General features: G+C 45.0%; 2 protein-coding genes and 1 long non-coding RNA gene across 10 annotated transcripts in view; 2 read left to right on the top strand and 1 right to left on the bottom strand.

The window, feature by feature from the left end:
• Positions 1-23005, top strand: part of LOC310662055 — a 359048-nt gene that overhangs the window by 171637 nt on the left and 164406 nt on the right. The gene's annotated exons all lie outside the window — the stretch shown is intronic.
• The window catches only part of LOC310661949 (acid-sensing ion channel 2), a 384099-nt gene that overhangs the window by 281000 nt on the left and 80094 nt on the right, over positions 1-23005 (bottom strand). The window lies entirely within an intron of this gene.
• LOC310661980 (uncharacterized protein) lies at positions 1004-22596 on the top strand. Of its 5 annotated transcripts, none has more exons than XM_083408749.1 (9): positions 1004-1098; positions 2638-2772; positions 6328-6459; positions 7916-8112; positions 9171-9459; positions 9761-10068; positions 12930-12973; positions 17583-17741; positions 22456-22596. In XM_083408749.1, the coding sequence occupies exons 3-8, from the start codon at positions 6328-6330 to the stop codon at positions 17696-17698; spliced, it is 1086 nt and encodes a 361-aa protein (XP_083264875.1). In that variant the 5' UTR covers positions 1004-1098; positions 2638-2772; the 3' UTR covers positions 17699-17741; positions 22456-22596. The 5 variants fall into 5 exon arrangements, with proteins under 5 accessions (XP_083264875.1, XP_083264873.1, XP_083264871.1 ...); XM_083408747.1 differs by having other exon boundaries at positions 1007-1098; positions 7898-8112; XM_083408745.1 differs by having other exon boundaries at positions 1008-1098; positions 7898-8112; positions 17583-17720.

Raw genomic sequence — 23005 nt, 5'->3', positions numbered from 1 at the left:
GTAGTAGCAAGATAAATATCCCTTATTTGCATTGACCATATTTAGCATTGCTGTGGACATTGCTGTGGTGACTAATGCAGTTAATAAACCTAAAGGGATCATAAATAAATGGAAAGAGGCCATCACCTAGCAGAGCACATGTTCTGGATTCAGAAGGTCACAGGTCAAATCTCTAACATCTGCAGTTTCCAAAAAGAAAAGGTTATCCGGTAGCATGGCTGGAAGAGACTCCTGCCTGAAACCCTGGCCAGTTGGGAGTTGATAGCACTGGACTAGGAATAGGGGTGGGAAACCTGTGGCCTTCCAGACGCTGTTGCACTCTAGCTCCCATCAGCCCTAGCCACTATGATCAATTGTTGAGGGTTAGTGGGAGTTGTATGGGGTGTTAGGGGAGGTGTGGTATCTCTGGTGGGGAACACGTTGTGCTCCTTCTGGTGTGGTTTGTCCACCTTTGGTCTCCACCCTGCACTCAGTTCTCATTTGTGGCTCCTAGAAGCAGTCAGCATGTAACAGTGGCTCTACATTGGGAACAGCTTCAACTGGCTGGCTAAACCAGGTGAGGGTAGTTGATGGGTCTCAAATCCTTGGTGAGTTAGGGACTTCCCCAGCATGTGAAGACCAGCTCAGAAGACTGAGGGGATAAGAATAATGGTGGGTCCAATGGTCAAGAAGGCAGTTTCTGCATATGCTGTAGAAGGAAGTGAGGGACAGGTAGGGCTCACCAACCTGGGAAGGTAGCCCATCTAAGAGAAATAAAACTGATGCTAAACCTCCACTGCCTTGTGGGACATCTTCAGGAGATGCCCTGACTCTGCTCTGGCTAGATGAAGGATAGCCATGTGGTGCCCTCAATACATTTGTACTACAACTCCCACCAGTCACAATCAGCATGGGCAACGGTCAAGAATTATAGGTGTTGTAGTCCAGCAACATCTGGAGGTCATCACGTTGACTATGCCTGCGCTGGATGCTGCTGCCTGGCTGCTGACCTCTTTGTCCTCCCCCCACTCAGTAAAATGAGCAAACATAGCCATGCCATTTAAATAGAGCCTTTCAAGTGTTCAGGCAGCACCCTCGTGTGGCTAAAAGGAACAAGAGGTAAGCCTCATGATTCTCTCTGGTGCTTGCAACAAGATAAATGGCACTGAGATATGAAGCTCTAGTCACCCCGTCTCAGAAAAGACAGCACAGAATTTGAAAAGGTGCAGAAAGGAGCAGCCAGAATAATGAAAGGGTTGGAGAATCTTTCCCTTCCAGAAAATACTAAAGCTTCAGGAGCTATAGATCAGAATAATTTTTTAAAAGACAAGCAAGAGGGAGGCATGTTATGGAGAGTGGATGGGGGGAGAATTATTCTCCCCCTTTCCATGATTGAACTTAGGTCCACCCCGTTAAGGTGCTTGGCAGTAGGCTCAAGCAAGGCACAAGCAACACATAACAAAGGAGATTTGGCTGGTTTGCCAGCTACACCCCCATCTGGGCAAAAAAGGATGGTTTTGATGGGTCTTTGGTTTGGATAAAATGCAATATACTCCTTTTCTTGATTCACTGTCACTACACCATACAGTTAAACTGGTCACCTCTCTGTCCATTTCAAGAATGGGGAATTGAGGCTAAGGGGGCCACTGACTGGATCCCTTCCTCACCCCAAAGCAACAGCAGACTGGCGATCAATAAAGCCAAAGCCTCCACCTTGCAGCCCATAATTTAAGCAGCTGCTGTGGTGCAAGCAAGTGAATGTCTGGGGCTGCCTACTCTTCCCTCAGTCTAAGACAGCAGTGGCTATAGGGAGTAGGGTGGTGAGGAGCAGAGAAGTAGTAATTTTGGCAGGTCCTACATGTCATAAAAAGGTGAGAAAATCTGCACTTTCCAAACTCCCACTTTCTACACAACTCTTAAATTCAGGAGACCTGTCCCCCGCTAATTTGCATCTGCAGGGCTGGGAGCTGCCTGCCTCTCCTTATAGAAAGCATTCCAAAAAGCTGAGGCCATCACTGAGAAAGCCCTTTTATAACCACAACCAACCGCATCTCCAAAGCCATATTTTAGCTGGTACTTCCCATGGCTTGTGATCAGAAAGGAGGACTCATATAGGAACTTGAATCTTGCACCTCTGAACTCAGAACCTGATCAACAGGATCCCACCAGGAATTCCAAAAGTGTGAATCTATTATCATTATTTATTTCTAACCCACCTTTTTCCCCGATGTGATTCAAAGCAGCTTGATGGGACTCAATCTTGTTGGCACAGGATCTTGCCTTAATTTTAAAATTATTAACACCTTACACTGGTTTTTTTACCATTTTAATATAATTATTTTATATTTCTCATTTTAAAAAATTGCATTGTTTTTAATTCTTTATTTAATAGTATACTTAACATACTATATTGTGTTTTATGTGGTCTGTTTTCTTCCTACCTTCTCTACAGGTTATTACACACACACACACACACACACACACACAGGGATCTAAAGTTTGTATCAAACTTTATATCATTTATCACTGGATTTTAAGCTTTGTCATCTACATCCTGCTGGACAGCAGTCTGAGTTCAAAGCTCTGCTCGGCCACTGATTTACATAGATTAATTATTTTATATGATCTCTCTGACCCACTTCGTCACCTGTAAACCAGGTGAGCAATGATTGGGCTAAAGAAGCAATAGAGACATCAGTGATGTCATAAAACACCTGCCAGTGTGACAAAAGAGGAGGCTCTGAATAACAGAATCTGATAGACAAGAAGATAACATGAGTAGAGTGAGCACAGGTAAGTGTCTGGGGTGTGGGACAGGGTAAAAGTTTAAGAGTTTAAAATAAAAGAATTGCTGGGCCTCAAATCTTTGTAGAAGCTGTGTCTGCTGGTCTGGAGGTCCTTCCCCTAATCCCAGGAATATGGTGCCAAGTTGTGATTATTCAGAGGTTAACAAAGGCTCTTTGCATTTTCACAGAGACACTCTGTTCTGTTCTCAAGGTTCTAGGTCTGAGCCCAGGTATTTAAAACAGATTCCAAGGTGAACCCCCAGTGAAGCTAGACTCTAAGAAAGGAGAAAGTAATGCCAGGCAAGGGTTTCAGATGCTGCTGGTTACAACAACAGTGCTGTGTGGTGGTTAGTGTGTTGGACTAGTGGGGTTCAAATCCCCACTCAGCTATGAAGTTCACTGGATGACCTTGGGCCAGTCACTCACCCTCAATCTAACCTACCTCACAGGGCTGTTGTGAGGATAAAATGGGAGAACTATTTACACCACCTTGAGTGCCTTGGAGGAAAGGTTGGATATAAATGGTGATGATGATGATAATGATACAATTTCCATCATCCCTGGCCATTGGCCATGCTTGCCATAGCTAATGAGAGCAGAAGTTCAACAGCATCTGGGGGCACAGTGTTAGTTATCCCTGACCTACCAGATTCCAGAGTTTGCAGTAAAAAATGAACTTTTAAACCCACTAAAATGAAGCTTTTTTAGTGCCAGCAAAGGGCTTGTAATCTATACCCACTGCTCCCAAAGATCCTATTAGTACTAGAGTCAAATAACAGGCAAAAGGTTCAGTCCCTTCCATGAAGGCAAAAGGGATAATGGTATAGTGGTGATAGCTTTGGACCAGGTTCAAGTCCCAGCTTAGCCATGGATCTCACTGGATAGCCCTAGGCAAACTGCTCTCTCTCTCTCTCTCTCTCTCTCTCTCTCTCCCTCTCCCCCCCCCCTCTCTCTCTCTGTGTGTGTGTGTGTGTGTGTGTCCCCAGCCTTCCCCAACTACTATAATTAACAGGCTGTATTTATAAAGCAATATTGAACTCTAATGGTCATTCCTTCTAGCCAGAGAATCCTGGAGTTTCTAGTTATTTTGAGGAGGTCTAGAGATTTCTGACCATAAAGAACACTGAGAACTAGAACTACAATCCCTTTGATTCTGGGGGTGGGGTTAGAATGGCATGCAATGCAGATATGCTCTTTATGTTGCTATTAGGATAAAATATGTCCTGTCTTTCAGTCAAAGACATCTCAAGCTGGATAACATTAAAAGCAATCATGTCATCATTAAAAGGACAGCAGCATAAAATCAGAAGGGGGACAGTAAAAAGACCGTCAATAATATTAAAATTAGCAGCACAGCCAACAAGAAACAGTTTCACTTCTATTAGTAGTAGCAGCAGCAGCAGCAGCAGCAGTAGTAGTATACTGCCCTTCATCCATAGATCTCATGGCAGTTCACAGCATAAAAATACAGGATAAGACAAAATACATAATAAAAACAAGAAAAGAACAAAACAATAACCGCCCTCCCCTTCTAGCCCAAGTGTGTGTTGGAAGAATCAGGTCTTTGCAGCTAGCTTAAAGCAGGCCCAGTGTGTCAGCAGGCAACATCCTTGGGCAGCTACTAAGAGCCTGATGATGATGATGCCACTCTCCAGGACCCCCTTTTTCCAGCTCTCAAACTAGCACTGAGTGGTAATTAGTGTAATTGCCCTCAATGCTGTGGAGGGATGTGACATGACCTCAGAGCATTGTGGGCAATTACAATTACGGCAGCTGCCTGTAGGGTGGCCAGGTCTCCTACCTTACAGAGGACAGCCGTCTATTCGAAGGGCTGTCAGAGGAATATCTGGCCTAAGTCCTGTTTAAAGCTAGAGGAAGAGGAGGAGGAGCTGGCAGGGAGGGGCACCATTGTGTCCCTGACCTCTCAGCAGCAGTCACTGCCTCTTTTCAGGAGGGGGCGGAGGGCAATCTGGCACTCTGCCCTCATTTGTTGTCTGTTTTGAGGATATATAAACGGCCACTCCATGTTAATCAGAATGCCAACTTCCTCCTCCTGTGTCTGGTGGGAAATCATGTGGGGGGGGGGGAGGTCGCTGACTGTAAGGAAGAGGACGGAGGAGGGTGCACACTAGACCCCACCACCACTTCTTTGAAGCAGCTGTGAAGAGAGGCAGAGTGCTCCAGAGAGGGCTACCTAGGCAAACTTAAAGGGCTTGTCCTTTTTCTTAGTCACAGGTTCAAAAGTTCCTTTTTTTGTCCTGCCATTTTCTCCGGTAAACCCCATGTTTTAGTGCTGAATCACAAAAAAAAGGATTTTCTGCAGATTGACGTTTGTTCCAATTCATTGGTAAACAGTGGGGTTTCCCAGGGAAAGTGGCACGACAAACAATAACAGCACCACCACACTATTGGACCCGTGACTAGAAATCATGGGACAAGTGGAAGTGTGAGTGAGTCCTGAGAAGTCCCTGTATCGCATACCTGTCATTGTGTACCTCCAACAGAAGTGTGGTACAGCTTTCTGCATTAATGTGACTGCCTTGGCAGGTTTGCATGGAAGGAGGTGGTCCTTAAGGTATGCTGCCTGGTACCAAACTGTTTAGCGCTGGAATGAGGAACCTTTTGCAACCTGCGGGCCAAACTCTCTTATGAACAACCTCCTGGGGGCCACATGGCAGGGAAGGGCAGGGCCATAGGAAGAAGCAGGCAGAGCAACAGGTGTGACTCTTAGCTTTGTACAGTCAAGCCAAAGGTTTCTACCTACAACCACATCCTGCACATCTCTCTCCATCAGTGCAAGTACATATTCTAGCTGGGGTGGGGGGGACACAACTAAAGCAAGTGTGGGGAACCTTTGCCCCTCCAGGGCCCACCATCCCTGGCCATTTGCTGGAGCTGATGGGAGTTGCAGTTTAGAAATATTTGGGAGAGTCACAGGTTCCACATCTCCACACTAATGGAAGGCACAGAGCAGAGCCATTTAAGGGTGCAGCCTGGAAAGGGGTGTGGTTGGATAAGAGTCCCACGGGACAAACAGAGAGGCCTAGAGGACTGATTTCAAGGATGAGTTTCCAAATCCCTGGTTTAGGTGCTCTAAAGTTTTGAAGCTAGCACTGGATTTGGCCTGGAATTAAAATAGTATGTTGGTATAATATTCAATTTACACTGCTTCTGAGCCCTGTTGTATCCCACTGAAGCAAGATAGGCTGGGGGGGTTGCTTTTGATTCCTACCATAACAACAGGGTAAATAAGCACTCTTCCCACAAAACTTTGCTCTTTTCATTGATTCTGAATATGAAGCATTCACCACCCTAGCAAGAGCAAAAGGCCACATTTTGAAGCTGAAAAGCTTTCATCGCCTCTACAAATACCAAACTTTGAATGGGAAAACTTGAATCTGAAAACCAGGGGTGGTAGGCACATTGAAATTGAATGAGCATGACCAAGTGGGGGACCTTCAATTCCAATGGGCCTACACTGAGTAAAACTTAGTTGACTTCCACTACAGATGCTTAGAAAAGTTGGCCCCATTTCTCAGTTTAATCTTTGCTGTTTTCCAAGATGCCAGGCACAGAAGCAAGCCATGGGAAAACCTTTTTCACCAGGAAAATGGGGCCCCTCCAGCGCCAGCTGCGCCAGGGGGAATATGGAATGTTCCAGTTTTCCCCCATGTTTGAAAGTGACTTTATCCAGGTAAGCCCCTGGGAGGTTTGGTGCGGGTGTAGGAGGCAGGAATCTAAACAGGTACAAAGGAGAGGTGCAGGCCAGCAAGGCTAGGTAAATGCTTTCATTCCTAAAATGATAGGATCTTGGGCCTTAAAAGTTCTGCTCTTGGCTAGTGTATCATTATTCCAAGGGGAGTCAACATGGCACCCTGCAGGGGTTTTGGACTACAACTCCCCTCAGCTCCAGCCAGCATGGCCGATGATGGTGGGTGTTGTACTCCAACATCTGGAGGTCTCCAAGTTGGCTAACCCTGAATTATTATCCACACATCACAGATTAGTTGTGATTGGTTGTTTGGGATTAGTTCAAGCCTGCATGATTTGAGAAGCATCAGGCAAATGCAGTTCACCAGCTATAAGCACTTGGTAACATTCTACCATTTTTTCTGTTCCAGGCTACCAGCCCATGTCTGTTGATGGATTTTGAGGCAATTATGTTAAATACCAACTTGTACCCTTTGGGGTTAAGTCATTCATATATATATATTAGCCTTCATAGCTGGAAGAATGTCAGAAGGAAATTATATTCAGTTTATATATTCACCAGATTCTCCACAAATACATTGAGTTCAATCCAGACTTAGTTGCACTTAGGTCCCACTGAAATCTCATATGAAATACATATGATACTGTAAGGGTGATATTTAACTAACTTTTACTCAGAGTACCCCCATTGAAATGAATGGATTTAAGTTAGTCATGTTCATTAATTTCAGTGGATAAGAACATAAGAAGAGCCTACTGGATTAGGCCAGTGGCCCATCTAGCACAATATCCTGTTCTCAAGGTGGCCAACCAGTTGCCTGCGGGAAGCCTGCAAGCAAGACCTGGGCTCAAGAGCACTCTCCCCTCTTGTGGTTTCCAGCAACTGGTATTCGGAATCATTTACTGTCTCCAACCGAAGAGCGTAGACAACGTAGCTAGTAGCCATTGACGGTCTTATCCTCTGTGATTTTATCTAATCCTCTTTTTAAAACTGTCTAAGCTGCTGGCTATCACTACTTCCTGTGGGAGCAAATTCTATAGTTTTAACTATGCACTGCATGAAGAAGTGCTTTTGGGGGGGGGGGGTCTATCCTGAATCTACTGGTTAAAAATTAGTTGAATATCACCCAATTAAAATAAAATTTTAAAGGGCAGGCAGCAAAGGAAAGTACATGTAATTTCCACTGTAGGTTAGTCCCTCTCCAAACACAAAACACTAGCAATAAGGATTCATCCAGCCATCCCCAACCCAGTGCCCTCTAGATGTTTTTCTACTGCAACTCCCATCAGCCCCACCAACAGGATAGCCAACCATCTGAGATTATTGCAGTTGTGTTACAAAACATCTAGAGGGGCACCAAGTTGGGGGAGGCTGGTTGAGATACCGTCCATTTTTAGAAGGCGGTAAACTGTGTGTTAAGTCTATCTTGTACCCTCAGATCAGCAAACAAGGTGGCCCAGTTGAGATCCACAACCAGGAGCATATTGTGACTCTTGGCATTACCTCTACAAGCCCTGTCCTGCTGATCCCAAATGTGCTGCTCCTGGCACGGCCCATTGCCCCATCTGAAGAGCACACTACAAAGGCGAAAAGCATCTTCCACCGTCACCCACCACCAAGATATGAGCTAACTAGGTGAGTCTTCCTGCAGTGGCATCAGGGGCATGGCCAGGTGACAATATCCCATGCTCAGTGAATTTCCATAGCACATCACAGGAAGCAAGGGAAGTGGGGCTTAATTTGAGTCACAGGTCTCTATGGCTCAGCCCTGGAACCTATATTCACCTGTTCTGGTTGTTCTGTATTTGCCCAAATGGCTTTAGTGGGAACTGTGTGTCCTCATCACCAGCAAACCTGTGGCTGAATTGGAGGATATTGTGGGAATGCCTCCCTGCTTGAAATGCCAACAGCCATGTGCTTTGAGGATGATTGTTTTTGTAAAAGGTTGATGGCAAAAATTCCAGTTATCATTGTACTAGCATGACTTCAACATGAAAAGGATGGTGGCAAAAGCAGACTCTTCTTCTCCCTGTACAGTTCAATCACTGGAGGTTTGTTGTTCCTAGTACTTTTGCTTTGTTGGTGAAATCACAGATGAGTGAAGAGTAAGCCCCGGGTTCCTCCCTATACTTTTAGCAGCTGAGAAACCAAGGCTAACTTGGGGGGGGGGGAATCAGCATTTGCATCCTAATGCAAATTCTGTGAAGACAACTCCATGAAATCGCACAGCATTGGGCTTTTCAAAATGTGTATGAGTAAGCTTATAACAAGTATTTCAAACTTGTCCACATGATTTATCCACCCATGCTATTAAAGATACAAATGAATAAATTATCTTGAACTAGAAAAAGTTCACATAGAAACATAGCAAGTAGCTTTGTACAGATTCACATCAACAGTCCATCTAGCCCAATATTGTCAATATTGATTGGCACCAGCTCTCCAGGGTTTCAGACAGAAAACACTCCCAGCCCTGCCTGGAGATGACCCAGGATTGAACCTGGGACCTTCTGCAAGCCAAGCAGATGCTCTGCTGCTGAGCTACTGAGACAGAGCATCTGCTTTCTTACAGATTAACTTTCATTGCTTTCTTCCTTACAGATGATCATTTCAGTGGTGCAGAACAGTAAGCTGCAGTTTTTAAAGCCTTAACTGTTCCCAATCTCACTCCCTCAACACACACACCTATGCAGGTTATTCCCTTTGCGTTACGTCAAGATCAGCATCCACAATGCAGAGAAAAAGCAGCTGCGGTTCAAGCTGGTGAGTGGCCGCACCTTCTACCTCCAGCTGTGTGAGTCAGACAAGCGAGGTGATCTCTTTGATGCCTGGGTCAGGATTGTCCAAATGCTGCGGCCGCCCTCCGAAGAAAACCTTGATGAGCTTCCAAAGAAGAAGAAAGGGAAGAAGCCCAAAAGCCTGAAACCCAGTTCGTCAGCTCCATCACTGCCTCTCAAAGGCAAAGTGAAAAACGCTCTCAAGGTCAGTAAGCTCTGGCCCCTGGGAATTGGTGGGGAACAGAATGGGAAGAAGAGGGAAATGGAGCAGGCCTTGTATATCTGGGTTTGCATCCTGGGGAAGAGTGGGTTAAGGATGAGCCCTGTACCTGTGTCTCAGGTGGGACATCAAGGGCTTCAAAGCCCAACCTCCTGCTGCCTAGCTGGTGGTTTAGAGAACTGGAGCAATATCTGTACATGGAGGGTAGGAGAGATTTGGAGCTGAAAGTCATGACTCTTTGGTCATCTTTCTCCCCGGCTGAATGCCCCATTCTCCATTTCTTCAGAGTTCATCTCCTAAACATGCATCTTCAGGAAAGCGCAATTGGAATATTCACACTGCCACCAAAATGGCCAGTGCCCAGGAATTTGAGACCAAGAAAACATCTGAGCCAATCATATCTTCAGACAGCTCGGGCAGCATCCAGCCTCTAACACCAGCACTGCCTTCCAGATCAGAGAACACACTCACAAAGGATCCTGAACTGCCTCTAGAGGCCCAGGAGCTGGCTGAGAAGTCAGAAAAGGAGGCCGCTGAATTGAGCCCCAACCGGAAGAGCTACGTTGGCGAGAAAAGTGGCTCCCAGACTAAGAGGTATCAAGAGGGATAGCTTGTGTGGCCCCAGGGGGAGTGCATAGCTGGGAAAGTTGTGCAGTCTCTCATCTTTCTCCGGACCAGTCCTACCATTGGGAAGAGTAAGGCAGTGTCTTCTGAGGGCTGGGAGTTGGGATCAGCAGCATCAGCCCCCTGGCCATTCTAATCTAATGGAAGACAGAGTTGTGTACACCGCCTAAACTAGCCTGTCAATCTCAACGGTGGTGGAGGATACTGTTACAAGTGTTGAAGAAAGATTCAACCTGCCTCTATACATGGGGAATTGGGCGTGGGCTGCACAACTTTGTCCTTTGCCTCAGGCAGAAAAATGTCTTGGGCTGACCCTGGGGAGGATTCTGGGGAAGTTGTTATTGTTGCATGGGGGATATACTACTTCCATGGTCTCCCTTCCTCAATCATTAACATGATGACTGGAGTCATTCCATTAGAACAAGGATGGGCATCATCATGGCCTCCAGATGACAGTAGACTCCATCCCCCAGCCCAGATTGCCTGGAACCACAGAGCATCAGGATTCCCAGAGGAATTCCTGGGATTCCCAGCCCACACCCTGCCTGAGGAGGCTGAAATTTTGAAGGACCCAGCAACCTCCCAAAAAACCCACCCTAGCTCTGGACCTGCCACTATCACCTTTGAGGTGCCAGAAGCAGAGAACACACTGAAGCTCAGCATGTACACTATTTAATTACAAGGGAGAGGGCTTTTCCCTACCCTCCTCAGTTACAGAATACCCTCCAAAAAGATGCTCCTCAGGTGCCTATGTTGCAACCCTTTCAGCAGAAACTTCCAAGTTTTACCTTATTCTTAACCATGCTCAACTTAAAAATGTTAAGGAAAAGAACTATATCAAGTTTATGTAACAAAAAAATAATAATTTTATCCCACTCATAAAAGTAAGGGTAAAAATATTAAAGCAAGCATTCTTATCACCTTTATAAAGGCAAAATGCCCATTAAAGCATATGGAAATGAGTGTTCCTTAATAACAATTTGGCCAAAAGCTTTTCAACAGAGCCTTCTTCAGTGGCCTGATATTTGCTTAGGCTTTGATGTAGAGGAACTTCATTCCTGAAATGAGAACAAGTTGAATCTAAATGCAAGACACTTACCTCCCCTCAATTTCTCATTTTAGTGTTATCATCAGGAAATAATAATAATGTTGGGAGACATCAATAAGCCATAAAAGAGCAGAGCTGTGTGCTCTTTTCAGAGCCAGGCAAAAGCATTTCTGTTCACCCAGGGATTATAAACTGCTACAGCTTGGTCTTGTTTTTGTCACTTTTTTTTTTTAAAGAGGATTGCATTCTTATATATTGCTGCTGATTATGTTATGATATAAATGGATTGTGTGACAGCCTGAAATCCAAATAGGTTGGTGATATTTAAATGTTTCAAACAAACAAACAAAGGGCTCATCCGCACTTCCATTTGTGCCGTGCTTTCTAGGCACAGGTCTTCACCTTAAAGAGCACTTTTTCTTTTGCTCCACTACTGCCCCTTTGAAAACCTGCTCTTTAACGCCAAATAGAAACAAACAGCAATTCAGGTTTTTCACAGATTGTTGTTTGCTCCGATTCAGAAATAAAGAGCAAATTTTCATAAGGAAAGCATCAAGGCAAAAAAAAAAAGAGGGGGGGGAGCAAGCACTCAGACATGGTGCTTTTCAAAGCTTTACAGTGTGGGACTGTGCCTAGACACAAAAGGAAGTCTGGATGAGCCCAAATACTCCAGAGGAAGAGGCAAGCAGTGGTATGAACTGCAGATCAGGATCCTGCTGAGTTACCAGGAAGAAGCATGGTAGCCAGCTCTAATATAAAGCTCTTCAGTCTTCATCGGATAGCTCCTGGTACAGTATCTTTGATAGAACAGCTCCTTCACCAGGCCCTTGCAAATTCAGCTACTGATGGACAGTGCCCTAGCTGCTCCAGCTCACCACACACTGGACCTGCTTTCACAGCTCAGATACTGCTGGACAGCTCCCTGGCTAATCCTGGTCTCCTTCCTCAAATATCTAGTCATGCTGCTTGGGTCTTCCCCTCAGAGTTTGGGGTTGGTGGGGCGCAGGATATGATGGTGCCCTGACACAGGTGAGTGTCCTGAAACACTTAAAGGTGGAGGGATGGAGAGCTTGGCAGCTCAGTGGTAGCAGATGGAGTAGTTATGGCCTCAAATCTTTTTTAGCTTGAATAAGGTGCAGTAGGGACGCAGGTGGCACTGTGGGTAAAACCTCAGCTCCTAGGACTTGCCAATTTCATGGGCGGCGGTTTGAATCCCCGCGGCGGGGTGCACTCCCGTCGTTCGGTCCCAGCGCCTGCCAACCTAGCAGTTCGAAAGCACCTCCGGGTGCAAGTAGATAAATAGGGACCGCTTACCAGCAGGAAGGTAAACGGCGTTCCGTGTGCTGCGCTGGCTCGCCAGTTGCAGCTCCGTCACGCTGGCCACATGACCCGGAAGTGTCTGCGGACAGCGCTGGCTCCCCGCCTATAGTGAGATGAGCGCACAACCCTAGAGTCGGACACGACTGGCCCGAACGGGAAGGGGTACCTTTACCGTTTTAAGGTGCAGTACAAATAGAAAACCAACAGAAAGTTCATTTGTTTTCTCTTTCTACATGGAGACGTGGCTCAATGGCATTTATTTTTATTTTTTTACTGCCATGTGCACAATCTTATGTTAAATATTTGTGGCAGAGAAGAGAGAGAGAGTGCTTTGGGCAACTGTACAGGAGTGCATGCATGTTTGTGCATCTTATTTCACTGTGCAGACAATTAGAAATTGGAGGATGGTCTTATGGAGTCAAACAACATGGGTTTCTAATGAGGGGCCCTGTTTTTATTTCAGAAAATCTGACATAAAAAGCCATCGAAGCAGCTCAGGAGAGAAAGGTAGGAGAGATGTCTGCACCATCGAACAAAATCTCACTTCTCTGTGACTTCCCCATCTACCCAACCCCTGTGCAAACACATAAACAGACTGCCTGGGCAACAACCACCACATATGGTCAGAGCTAAGAAAGGACAAGGCTTTGGGAAGAAGGTGCGAGGCTCTGGCAGGGTCCTAGAGTCCTCACATCTACTTCACAAACCTGGGAAAGGACTAACTAGGCTTTAGGAATGAGGCAGGATAATTCTAGGACCCCATCAGAGCTCTTACGCCTCCTTCCCAAAGCCCAGCACCTTGCTCACCTGGCTTTGGGAAGACAGTGCAAGGGCTGAGAGGGCAGCATCAAATGATGCTGAGGGCTGCCCCCAAAAAAGGCATTGAGGGCTGCATGTAGCTCCCATTTTGCTCAGTTTCAGCTGATGTGCCAGGTACAGCCTCTTCTAGAGAAAGCTCATCTTGGCACAGTTTCTATTTTATTTTTTAATTCATTTAGAGCATTTGTACCCCGCTCATTGGCCAAAAAGGCTCCCAGGGTGGCTCCTATACAGTCATTTAAATGGTTTATATACAATCAATTAGTCATTGCCTGCAAGATTACACTCTACGTATTCATTTATTTTTAAAAAACCTGACAGGGAGAGAAGGAGGAGGAGAAAAATTCAGGCACCATTTCTTAACTAGTACTTCTTTTAACACAGAATCAGTGCAGGGGCAGGAGGTTTCTGCTGGTCTTTCAGCAGAGCTGATGGAATGAGTCCTATTTCCCATCTCTTCCACTGATGGAATGGCTGCTGCCAGGTGACAACTGAGGGAGAAAGGAGACCTGACAGAGCTGGTATTCCAGCACATACTTTGGTTGCTTTAAGACTAGAGTACTGTAATGAGCTTTATGTGGAGCTGCCCTTGAAACACATTCAGAAACTGCATAGGCACATAGGAAGCTGCTGTATACCAAGGCAGTCTATTGATCCATCTAGCTCAATCTCTCCAGGGTTTCTTTCCCAGTCCTCCCTGGAGATACTAAGGACTGAACCAGGGACATTTCACATGTGCGAAAATGTGCTCTGTCACTGAGCTACATTCATTTAAGCAGTGCAAGTTTTTTAAAAACCAAAACCAATAACCAGCCTGTGAAAGAAAAATCTCTGCCCATTTAGCTAACACACTAGATTCCAGAAGCACCCTGTTTGTCCACTATGCTATACAAATGCAATACGGCAGCAGCATTTTAAACATATATTTAAACTCGCTCTCTGAATGCCCTACCCACTCTGAGAAGGCTGCATTAACCCCTCTGCTCTGTCACGGGCTTCTAGTCCTGCAACATCCGTCTGTTTCTCCCTGAGCCGTATAGTCATTCTTCCTTTCCTCCATTTATCCTCTGCCTCCGTGCCTCTCTCTTCCATATTTGTTCCTTTTTTTAGCAGAAATGGCCCAAGGCATTTTGGCGTCTGAGGCAGAAAATCAAAATGGCACCTCTCGTAATGAAAATAATTGGCAATTTTCTCCCCCTTAATGGTGCTCCAAAAGCTGCCGCCTCGCCCTGCCTAATGGGAGAGCTAGCCCCGCTTTATAGCAGCCTTCATCTTTCCTGCCTCCCCTCCACATGCCTACCTTCCTCCATGTGTAATGATCAGCATTTCTCACCCAAGTATCATTTGCTTCCAGACCCAAACGAAGGATCTGTGCACTACCACGAAAAACTCTCGATGGCCTGGGCCCTGCCTGCAATAAATAAATTCTCCTTTCATGTGTCCATCCTGCCCCTGGACATGAGAACCTTCCCAGTCCCCCATTTTCTGAAATAAAGTCTGTGAGGAAGCAGAAAGGTACTTTGCAGGAAGAGAACCTCCACTTTGGAACTTCCCAACCAAAGGAGCATGCCCAGGAGCTTTATGGTTGGACTTTCAGAGATGTGTGCATCTCGTCAACTTTTAAAAGACACTGTGGTAGCTCTTACAGGGTTGGCCCTCTGCAATTTTATTATTTATATATTTTATTTATCACATTGATAAGTCGTTTTTCCTCCAAGGAACTCAAGGTGGCATGTATAGTTCTCCCCCCCCCCCCAAACAACATAGGTTGGGCTGAGAGACTGTGATTGGGCCAAGGCCACCCAGTGAGCTTCATGGCTTAGTGGGGATTTGAACGCTGGTCTCCTAGGTCCTAGTCCAACACTCTAAGCCCTACACCATTCTGGCTCTCTTTTAAGTGTATTTCTAGGCTGCATGTTTTCTAAACTTTTTTTTTCAAGGCTCTGATTGCAATTACTTACTTAATAACTACACACACACACACAGCACCAATAGCTAGCATTCCCTAAGTAGTGCACAATGCAATTTAAATGCCATAAACCATTAAAGCAACAACAAGCAAAACAAAAGCAATCACAATTGAAAGAAGTGTTAAAAACCACCAGCAGCAAGTCATAAAAGCAGCATTTTTAAAAAACATTAGAATAATTTTTAAGAATTTCTAAATACCTGGGGAAATAATAATTTTTAAAAGCCCTTCGCATAGCATTAAAAGAAACCCCCATAATGAGGGCATTAAGCCCAGCTTTTCCTTGAATGACTGGGAGCAAGACAGCCTAGAAATGGTTAGCACACACACACACCCCTCCTTCATTTAGTCTTTACCTTAATGAAGAGGGAGAAAAGCAACACAGTGGCAGAGCACAGGCCTCCCCCTCCACACACACCCCACTCCATTTTTTTGCACACAAGGTCCCAGGCTCAATCTAGGGCAGCTTTGGCTAAAGGCTCTTAAATGTGAATGGGTTTGGTCAAACTCATGCTGGTAGCTTCGAGAACACTGTCCAACCATCTCGTCCTCTGTCGTCCCCTTCTCCTTGTGCCCTCCATCTTTCCCAACATCAGGGTCTTTTCCACGGAGTCTTCTCTTCTCATGAGGTGGCCAAAGTATTGGAGCCTCAGCTTCACAATCTGTCCTTCCAGTGAGCACTCAGGGCTGATTTCCTTAAGAATGGATAGGTTTGATCTTCTTGCAGTCCATGGGACTCTCAAGAGTCTCCTCCAGCACCATAATTCAAAAGCATCAATTCTTCGGCGATCAGCCTTCTTTATGGTCCAGCTCTCACTTCCATACATCACTACTGGAAAAACCATAGAAAACCTATACGGACCTTTGCCGGCAAGGTGATGTCTCTGCTTTTTAAGATGCTGACATCATCTTTACACTCTCTGTTTAAACTCCTTGTGCGTGCCCCTCTGTCTTTTGCTCCCCCCTCCCATTTTTCCTCCTTGCCACACATTCAAAATTAGGCCAAGGACCATATGAAAACAGACCCAGGCATGGGTGCAGGGGGTGCGGTCCGCCCCACGTGTCATCCCTGGGGGGGGGGGGATGACATCGCCACGCTGCCCCCCTGGGATGCTTGCCATGTGCCGCTCTGGGTGCTGGAGCAGCTAGCTCCACCTCTAGACCCAGGGCCACGTCAAGGCCCCACACAGAGTAGAAAGTAACACACCAGACAGAGTGATGATACAGTTTGCTATGCGGCAGCTTTGTGCACCCCATACTCCTCTCTCACACGCTATCGGGCTGTAGGGCAGAGGGAGATAAAATGAACAATAGGGCTCTTCCATCATCTCTGCTGAGAGGCCAGCTGCCTTTGGTCCTCCCCCAGTTGCCACCTACCAGCAGCCAGTCCATCAGGTTACCTGAACTATAATATCTATTCATTTGTTCTTTTACACCCCACCTTTTTTCCAATGAGCTCAAGTTGGCATGCATGGCTCTCCCCCTCCCCATATTATCCCCCATGAGGTAGATTAAGCTGAGAGATGTTGGTTGGCCCAAGGTCACCTAGTGAGCTTCATAGCCAAGTGGTGATTTGAACCCTTGTCTCCCAGGTCCTAGTCCAACATCCTAACCACTATGCCATACTGTCATTCATTATCAGTCATTAATTCCTGCTAGTAATTAAAATAACTGTAACTTTAAGAACTGGTGCCTGAGATTGTTTCCAGACAGCCTGTTGGTTGAGCAATCATCCTGATTTGTTTGCAGGGAGATTAGACAATGTTGGTTATTTAATGAGCATTTATTATCATTTTTTTCTGGGGAGGTTAGATGGCATTGCATAAAAAATAAAAGTTATCTTGCCCTTACACTTTTCGGTACATTTTCCTATCACCTTCCTTATCACAAAGAAATCTGAACTTTTGGGGAAGTGGGTTTGTTCCACAAGACCTCCCAATCAACTAAAATTGCACAATCCGATTTTGCTGGTATGTGATTGAATCTCACCTAAAAATAGCCACAGTCTAGAAGCACCCTGAGCTTGCATTTCTCCTCTCCTGCACACCCTTCGCCCGCCCCTTCCCTTTTTCCTTCTGTGTCTCTCTTCTGGTTTGTAAGTGACTGCGAGAAACCTATTTGACTAAATGATCATGGTATAAAAACACTTTACATGCATAAGTATATCACTTCCCTCCTCTTCCACATGTATCCATCTTTCACACAATATGCTTTTATCCACCCGGACATCATCTCCCTGCCATCAGTCCTATCCATTCACCTCTCAGCCTCCTCTGGCTCAGTCACATCTTCCTAGACCTGACTCTCAGTTCTTTGGTTTTTCATCAGGCAGGAAGCCGAGCAAAATTGTCTCCCTCATCAGATCCTGCTCCTGGGGAAGCACAAGGAAGGACAAGCGGAGTGCCAGAGCCCGGGCCAGAGGGAGGAAACGCAGAGGGGAGTGAAACCAGGAGCTAGAACTAAGAGGTGACAAGAAGAACTATAGAGGTTGGAGACTGAACGAGAAGTTACTGAATGACGAGAAAATAAAACAAAAGGCTCAAAAATTGCTAAAGGAATTCTTTGAAATTAACATGGCACAAAATACGGATATTAGAATAATATGGGACACCAGTAAGGCCTTCATACGAGGATTTTATATCCAACAAAATATATTACAAAAAAGAATTAGAGAAGCAAAGTTAAATCAAATTAGACAAGAAATTGAAAAGAATGAGAAAACATTAGCGAAATCTCCCAAAGATAAAATAGCAAACCAAAATATTAAATTATTACAATTACAACTCTCAGCATTATTAAAAAAAGAAATAGAGAACAATGTTTCATGGATGAGGCAAAAAAATTTCGAATTAGCCATTAAGCCCGGGAAATTGCTGGAATGGCAGCTAAAAAAGAAACAGAAGGAAATGCAAATTAATAAACTATTACAAAATGGGAAATTAATAGATACTGAAGAGGATATAACCAAAACTTTCCTAGATTATTTTAGAAACCTCTATAAGGCAGGGCCTGAGGCTGAGCATAAAATTATAAGTTATTTCCAAGGGAAAGAAATACCTAAAATCAATGAAGAAAAAGTAGACCAACTTAATGCACCAATTACTAGAATGGAATTGCATCAAGTAATTTCAAATCTGAAATTGGGCAAATCGCCAGGCCCAGATGGTCTCTCGTCAATGCATTACAAAATATTAAAGGAGATTATAGCTATACAATTCCAAAATATGATGAATAAAATAATGCAGGACGGAAAGACCCCAGAGACTTGGTGGGATGCAAACATAGTGCTGATCCATAAACAAGGTTCCCCCCACGAGTCAGTAAGGAGTTATAGACCAATATGATTGTTAAACAATAATTACAAAATATTTATGGGAATCTTGGCCAATAGATTAAAATTACATCTAAAAGATATGATAAATCAAGACCAAGCAGGTGTCTTACCAAATAGACATATGAAACCCAATATGAGAGTTGTAATTGATTTAATTGAATATCTGGAATTAAAACCTAGCAAAAAAGCTGCTTTCATGCTAACAGACACAGAGAAAGCTTTTGACAACTTCTCTTGGGGTTTTTTACAGAAAGTTTTGGATGAATCTAAGGTGGGAGAAAGGTACACCAGAGGTATAAAAGTGATATATCAGAAACAACAAGTCTGTCTCATAATTAATGGAGGGAAGTCAAAACATTTCTCAATCGAAAAAGGGACGAGACAAGGCTGCCCCCATCTCCTCTTCTATTTATATTAACCCTGGAGGTTCTAAATTTGGAACTGAGAAGAGAACAATAAATAAGAGGAATTACCACTGGCAAAAAGGAATTTAAGCTGAGGGCCTTTGCAGATGACATAATTTTAACATTGCAAGATCCTGGAAAAAGTATTCCTAAAGCAATAGAGAAAATAGCAGAATTTGGTAAGGTCTCTGGTTTCAAGTTAAATAAAACTAAAACTAAAATCATGGTAAAAAAATATATTGGAACAAGAGCAAAAGGATTTACAAACTGAGTCAGGTCTACAAATTGTGAAAAAAGCAAAGTATTTAGGTACAGTATTGGTATAACAATGAGAAATCTTAATCTATTTGATAATAATTATATATATTTTTTTGAAAGAAGTGAAGAGAAATTTAGAGACATGGAATAGTTGAAACTATCATTTTTAGGTAGAATCTCTATAATCAAAATGAATATTTTACCTAAGATGTTGTATCTTTTTCAAATGTTACCAATACCGTATTTTTCGCCCTATAGGACGCACCGTCCCATAAGGCGCACCTAGTTTTTTGGGGGGGAAATAAAGGGAAAAAATTATTTTCCCCCCCAGGCGCGGGGTTGGGGAAGCCCGAGCTTCCCCCGACCCCAGCCCCCAAACAGGCAGCTCTCTGCAAGCCGTGGGAGCCCAGTGCTGGCTCCCGCTGCTTGCTGAGAGGTCCGCGAAGCCTGGACGCGCTGAGCTCAGCGCGCGCAGGCTTCCGCATGCAGGCACCTCTCCGCCAGCAGCGGGAGCGCTCCCGCTGCTAGCGGAGAGGTCCGCGAAGCCTGGACGCGCTGAGCTCAGCGCGCGCAGGCTTCAGTATGCAGGCACCTCCCCGCCAGCAGCGGGAGCGCTCCCGCTGCTAGCGGAGAGGTCCGCGAAGCCTGGACGCGCTGAGCTCAGCGCGCGCAGGCTTCCGCATGCAGGCACCTCTCCGCCAGCAGCGGGAGCGCTCCCGCTGCTAGCGGAGAGGTCCGCGAAGCCTGGACGCGCTGAGCTCAGCGCGCGCAGGCTTCAGTATGCAGGCACCTCCCCGCCAGCAGCGGGAGCGCTCCCGCTGCTAGCGGAGAGGTCCGCGAAGCCTGGACGCGCTGAGCTCAGCACGCGCAGGCTTCCGCATGCAGGCACCTCTCCGCCAGCAGCGGGAGCGCTCCCGCTGCTAGCGGAGAGGTCCGCGAAGCCTGGACGCGCTGAGCTCAGCGCGCGCAGGCTTCAGTATGCAGGCACCTCCCCGCCAGCAGCGGGAGCGCTCCCGCTGCTAGCGGAGAGGTCCGCGAAGCCTGGACGCGCTGAGCTCAGCGCGCGCAGGCTTCAGTATGCAGGCACCTCCCCGCCAGCAGCGGGAGCGCTCCCGCTGCTAGCGGAGAGGTCCGCGAAGCCTGGACGCGCTGAGCTCAGCGCGCGCAGGCTTCAGTATGCAGGCACCTCCCCGCCAGCAGCGGGAGCGCTCCCGCTGCTAGCGGAGAGGTCCGCGAAGCCTGCATTCGCCCCATAGGACGCACCCAGATTTCCCCTTCATTTTTGGAGGGGAAAAAGTGCGTCCTATAGGGCGAAAAATACGGTAATTGAAAGAGTATCATGTTTTGAAGACTGGAGGAAGGATTTGTTAAGATTCATTTGGTAGGGCAAGAAACCACGTATAAAATATAAATTATTAACTGACAAGAAAGAAAGAGGGGGGTCTTGCCCTGCCAAATCTGAGACTATATTATGAGGCGGAATGCCTAATTTGGGTAAAAGATTGGATAACATTGGAGAGAACGGACATCTTAGATCTAGAGAGCCACTGTAACAGATTCGGATGGCATGCCTATCTCAGTTATAATAAAGCTAAAGTACACGGCAGGTTCACCAGTCACATTCTTAGAAATGCTTTATTTAAAGTCTGGACTAGATATCAACCATTATTGGAGCCACAAACTCCTTGGTGGTTATACCTTCTGGAAGCACATGCTGTGAAAAAACTGAACATGGAAAGACACTGGCCCTCATCTAGACAGTTGATAACAGAAGACCAAGGCCAATTAAAGTTAAAATAATTCAGGGAGCTATGGCAACATGTATCTGATTGGCTCCAATACCATCAGTTGAACAGTGTCTTTAAATAAGATACTGTTATGTACTGAAGTTCTCACCCTGGGCCAGCAGTGGGATACTGTAGATAGTTATGCAAATGAAGGATCAAAAGTGAGGTTCAGTGATTGGATAGTTTTAGAAAGTTGTTACAGTAACGTGGTACTGGAGCTCTATATAAGCAGGCTGACTGAGCCCTTCAGTTCAGTTCTGTCCTGGCCTGTGAATAAACAAGAGCTGTTTGAAGAATCGCTGTGTCGTCTGATATGTTCACCCACAACTTAACAGATACCAAAAGAGATTTTGGTAAAGAAGATTCAAAATTCCAATCAATATTATTAAAAAATAACAAGAAACTTCTATCAAAAGGGTATGATTTCCTATTGGAGTGGAACCTGAAGGATGAATTTGTAAAAGAGGTGCAGATAAAATAGGCCCAAGACATCGGCAGAACTATCCATTTAGAACAGTGGAAGAGGCTATGGCAAGTAGATATTAACTTTACAGCCTGCTACTCTGTTAAAGAAAACTTTATAAAAATGTTCTTTAGGTGGTACATGACACCAACCAAACTTGCAAAAATTTACAAACTAAAGTCTAACTTATGTTGGAAAAGCAGAAAAGCTGAAGGAACAATGATCCACACTTGGTGGAGTTGTGAAAAGATTAAAAGCTTCTGGCGTGTAATACGTGAGTTAAAAAAAATGCTCAGGGCTTCCATAGGAAAAAAAAACCCAGAGGCATATATACTGGGCATAATAGGGAGTGATATCCCACAGAATAAGAAAAGATTTTTTTAATATGCCACAGCAGCAGCTAGAATAGTTCTAGTCAGCAAACGGAAAAGCGAGGCAATACCCTCTAAAGAAGAATGGATTTATAAGCTAAGTGAATACATAGAGTTGGCAAAACTAACAGCAGCCATAAGATCCCAAACAAATCACAATTTAAAACTAGAATGGAATTGTTTTGAAGAATACATGGAAAAATACTGTTCTAAAAAAAATGTTAATATTCATAGATTAAATATGTAAAGTAGATGTGAGAATATGAATATATGCCTATTAAGCATAGATTAAGTAGGTAAGTAGGTAAAGCAAAGATGAAAATGAAATCAGGAATGGTTGTAAGAGATGAAGATTCTTAGAAATGCAATGAAACAATCAAATTTAAATTTAAGGAAGTTGAGCTGTGGTGGAGGGAGGTAACAGGGTGGGTAAGGTGTCTTGTTTGAGTTTGTAGGGACTATATGTATTATATGTATATTTGTGTTAATTGTTTTGAGATTCATTTGTGTTATTTGTATGTATTATTATTTTTCTCAATAAAATTTTAAAACAATTTTAAAATACTTTTTTTTTTTCTAAAAAGGAAGGACAAGCGGAGTGCCAGAGCCCGGGCCAGAGGGAGGAAACGCAGGGGGGAGTGAAACCAGGAGCCTATAGGCACAAAGGGCAGGAGTCTCTGCCCCACCTGAAATTCTAAATGTAATAAAGATGTTGGTTGGTTATAGACAGTGTCTTTATCTGACATTTGTGCATGCCTGAAATGTCTCTAGTCACCACGGATTTGTTATTCATTAGCCTTCTGTATCATGACGAACCATCACCCTGACAATATAAACTACACCCTTACTAATATCAGGCCCATATATTGAGGTTACAACTCACACTTTGCCCTTTCCAAGGCCTCTGGTTGTTAGGTCAGGACAATCTCACCCTCTGTCACCACCACACACTCCCCTTTGCAAGGCCTCTGGTTAATGAGTCAATTACACTCTTACCCATGCCTGCAACATAACTGATTTTCCTGGCGGCTGGCTCCCCCCCCCCCCTTTCTCTCATTGCTTCAGGCCCACAGTTCAAAGACATGCCTTCTGATCAACTCTAATCTGAACCTACTGCACAGTGACGCACACACC

Source organism: Podarcis tiliguerta, assembly GCF_965153285.1.
Source record: "Podarcis tiliguerta genome assembly, chromosome: 13".
NCBI classification, from domain to species: Eukaryota; Metazoa; Chordata; class Lepidosauria; order Squamata; family Lacertidae; genus Podarcis; species Podarcis tiliguerta.
This window is presented reverse-complemented; position numbering and strand designations above follow the sequence as displayed.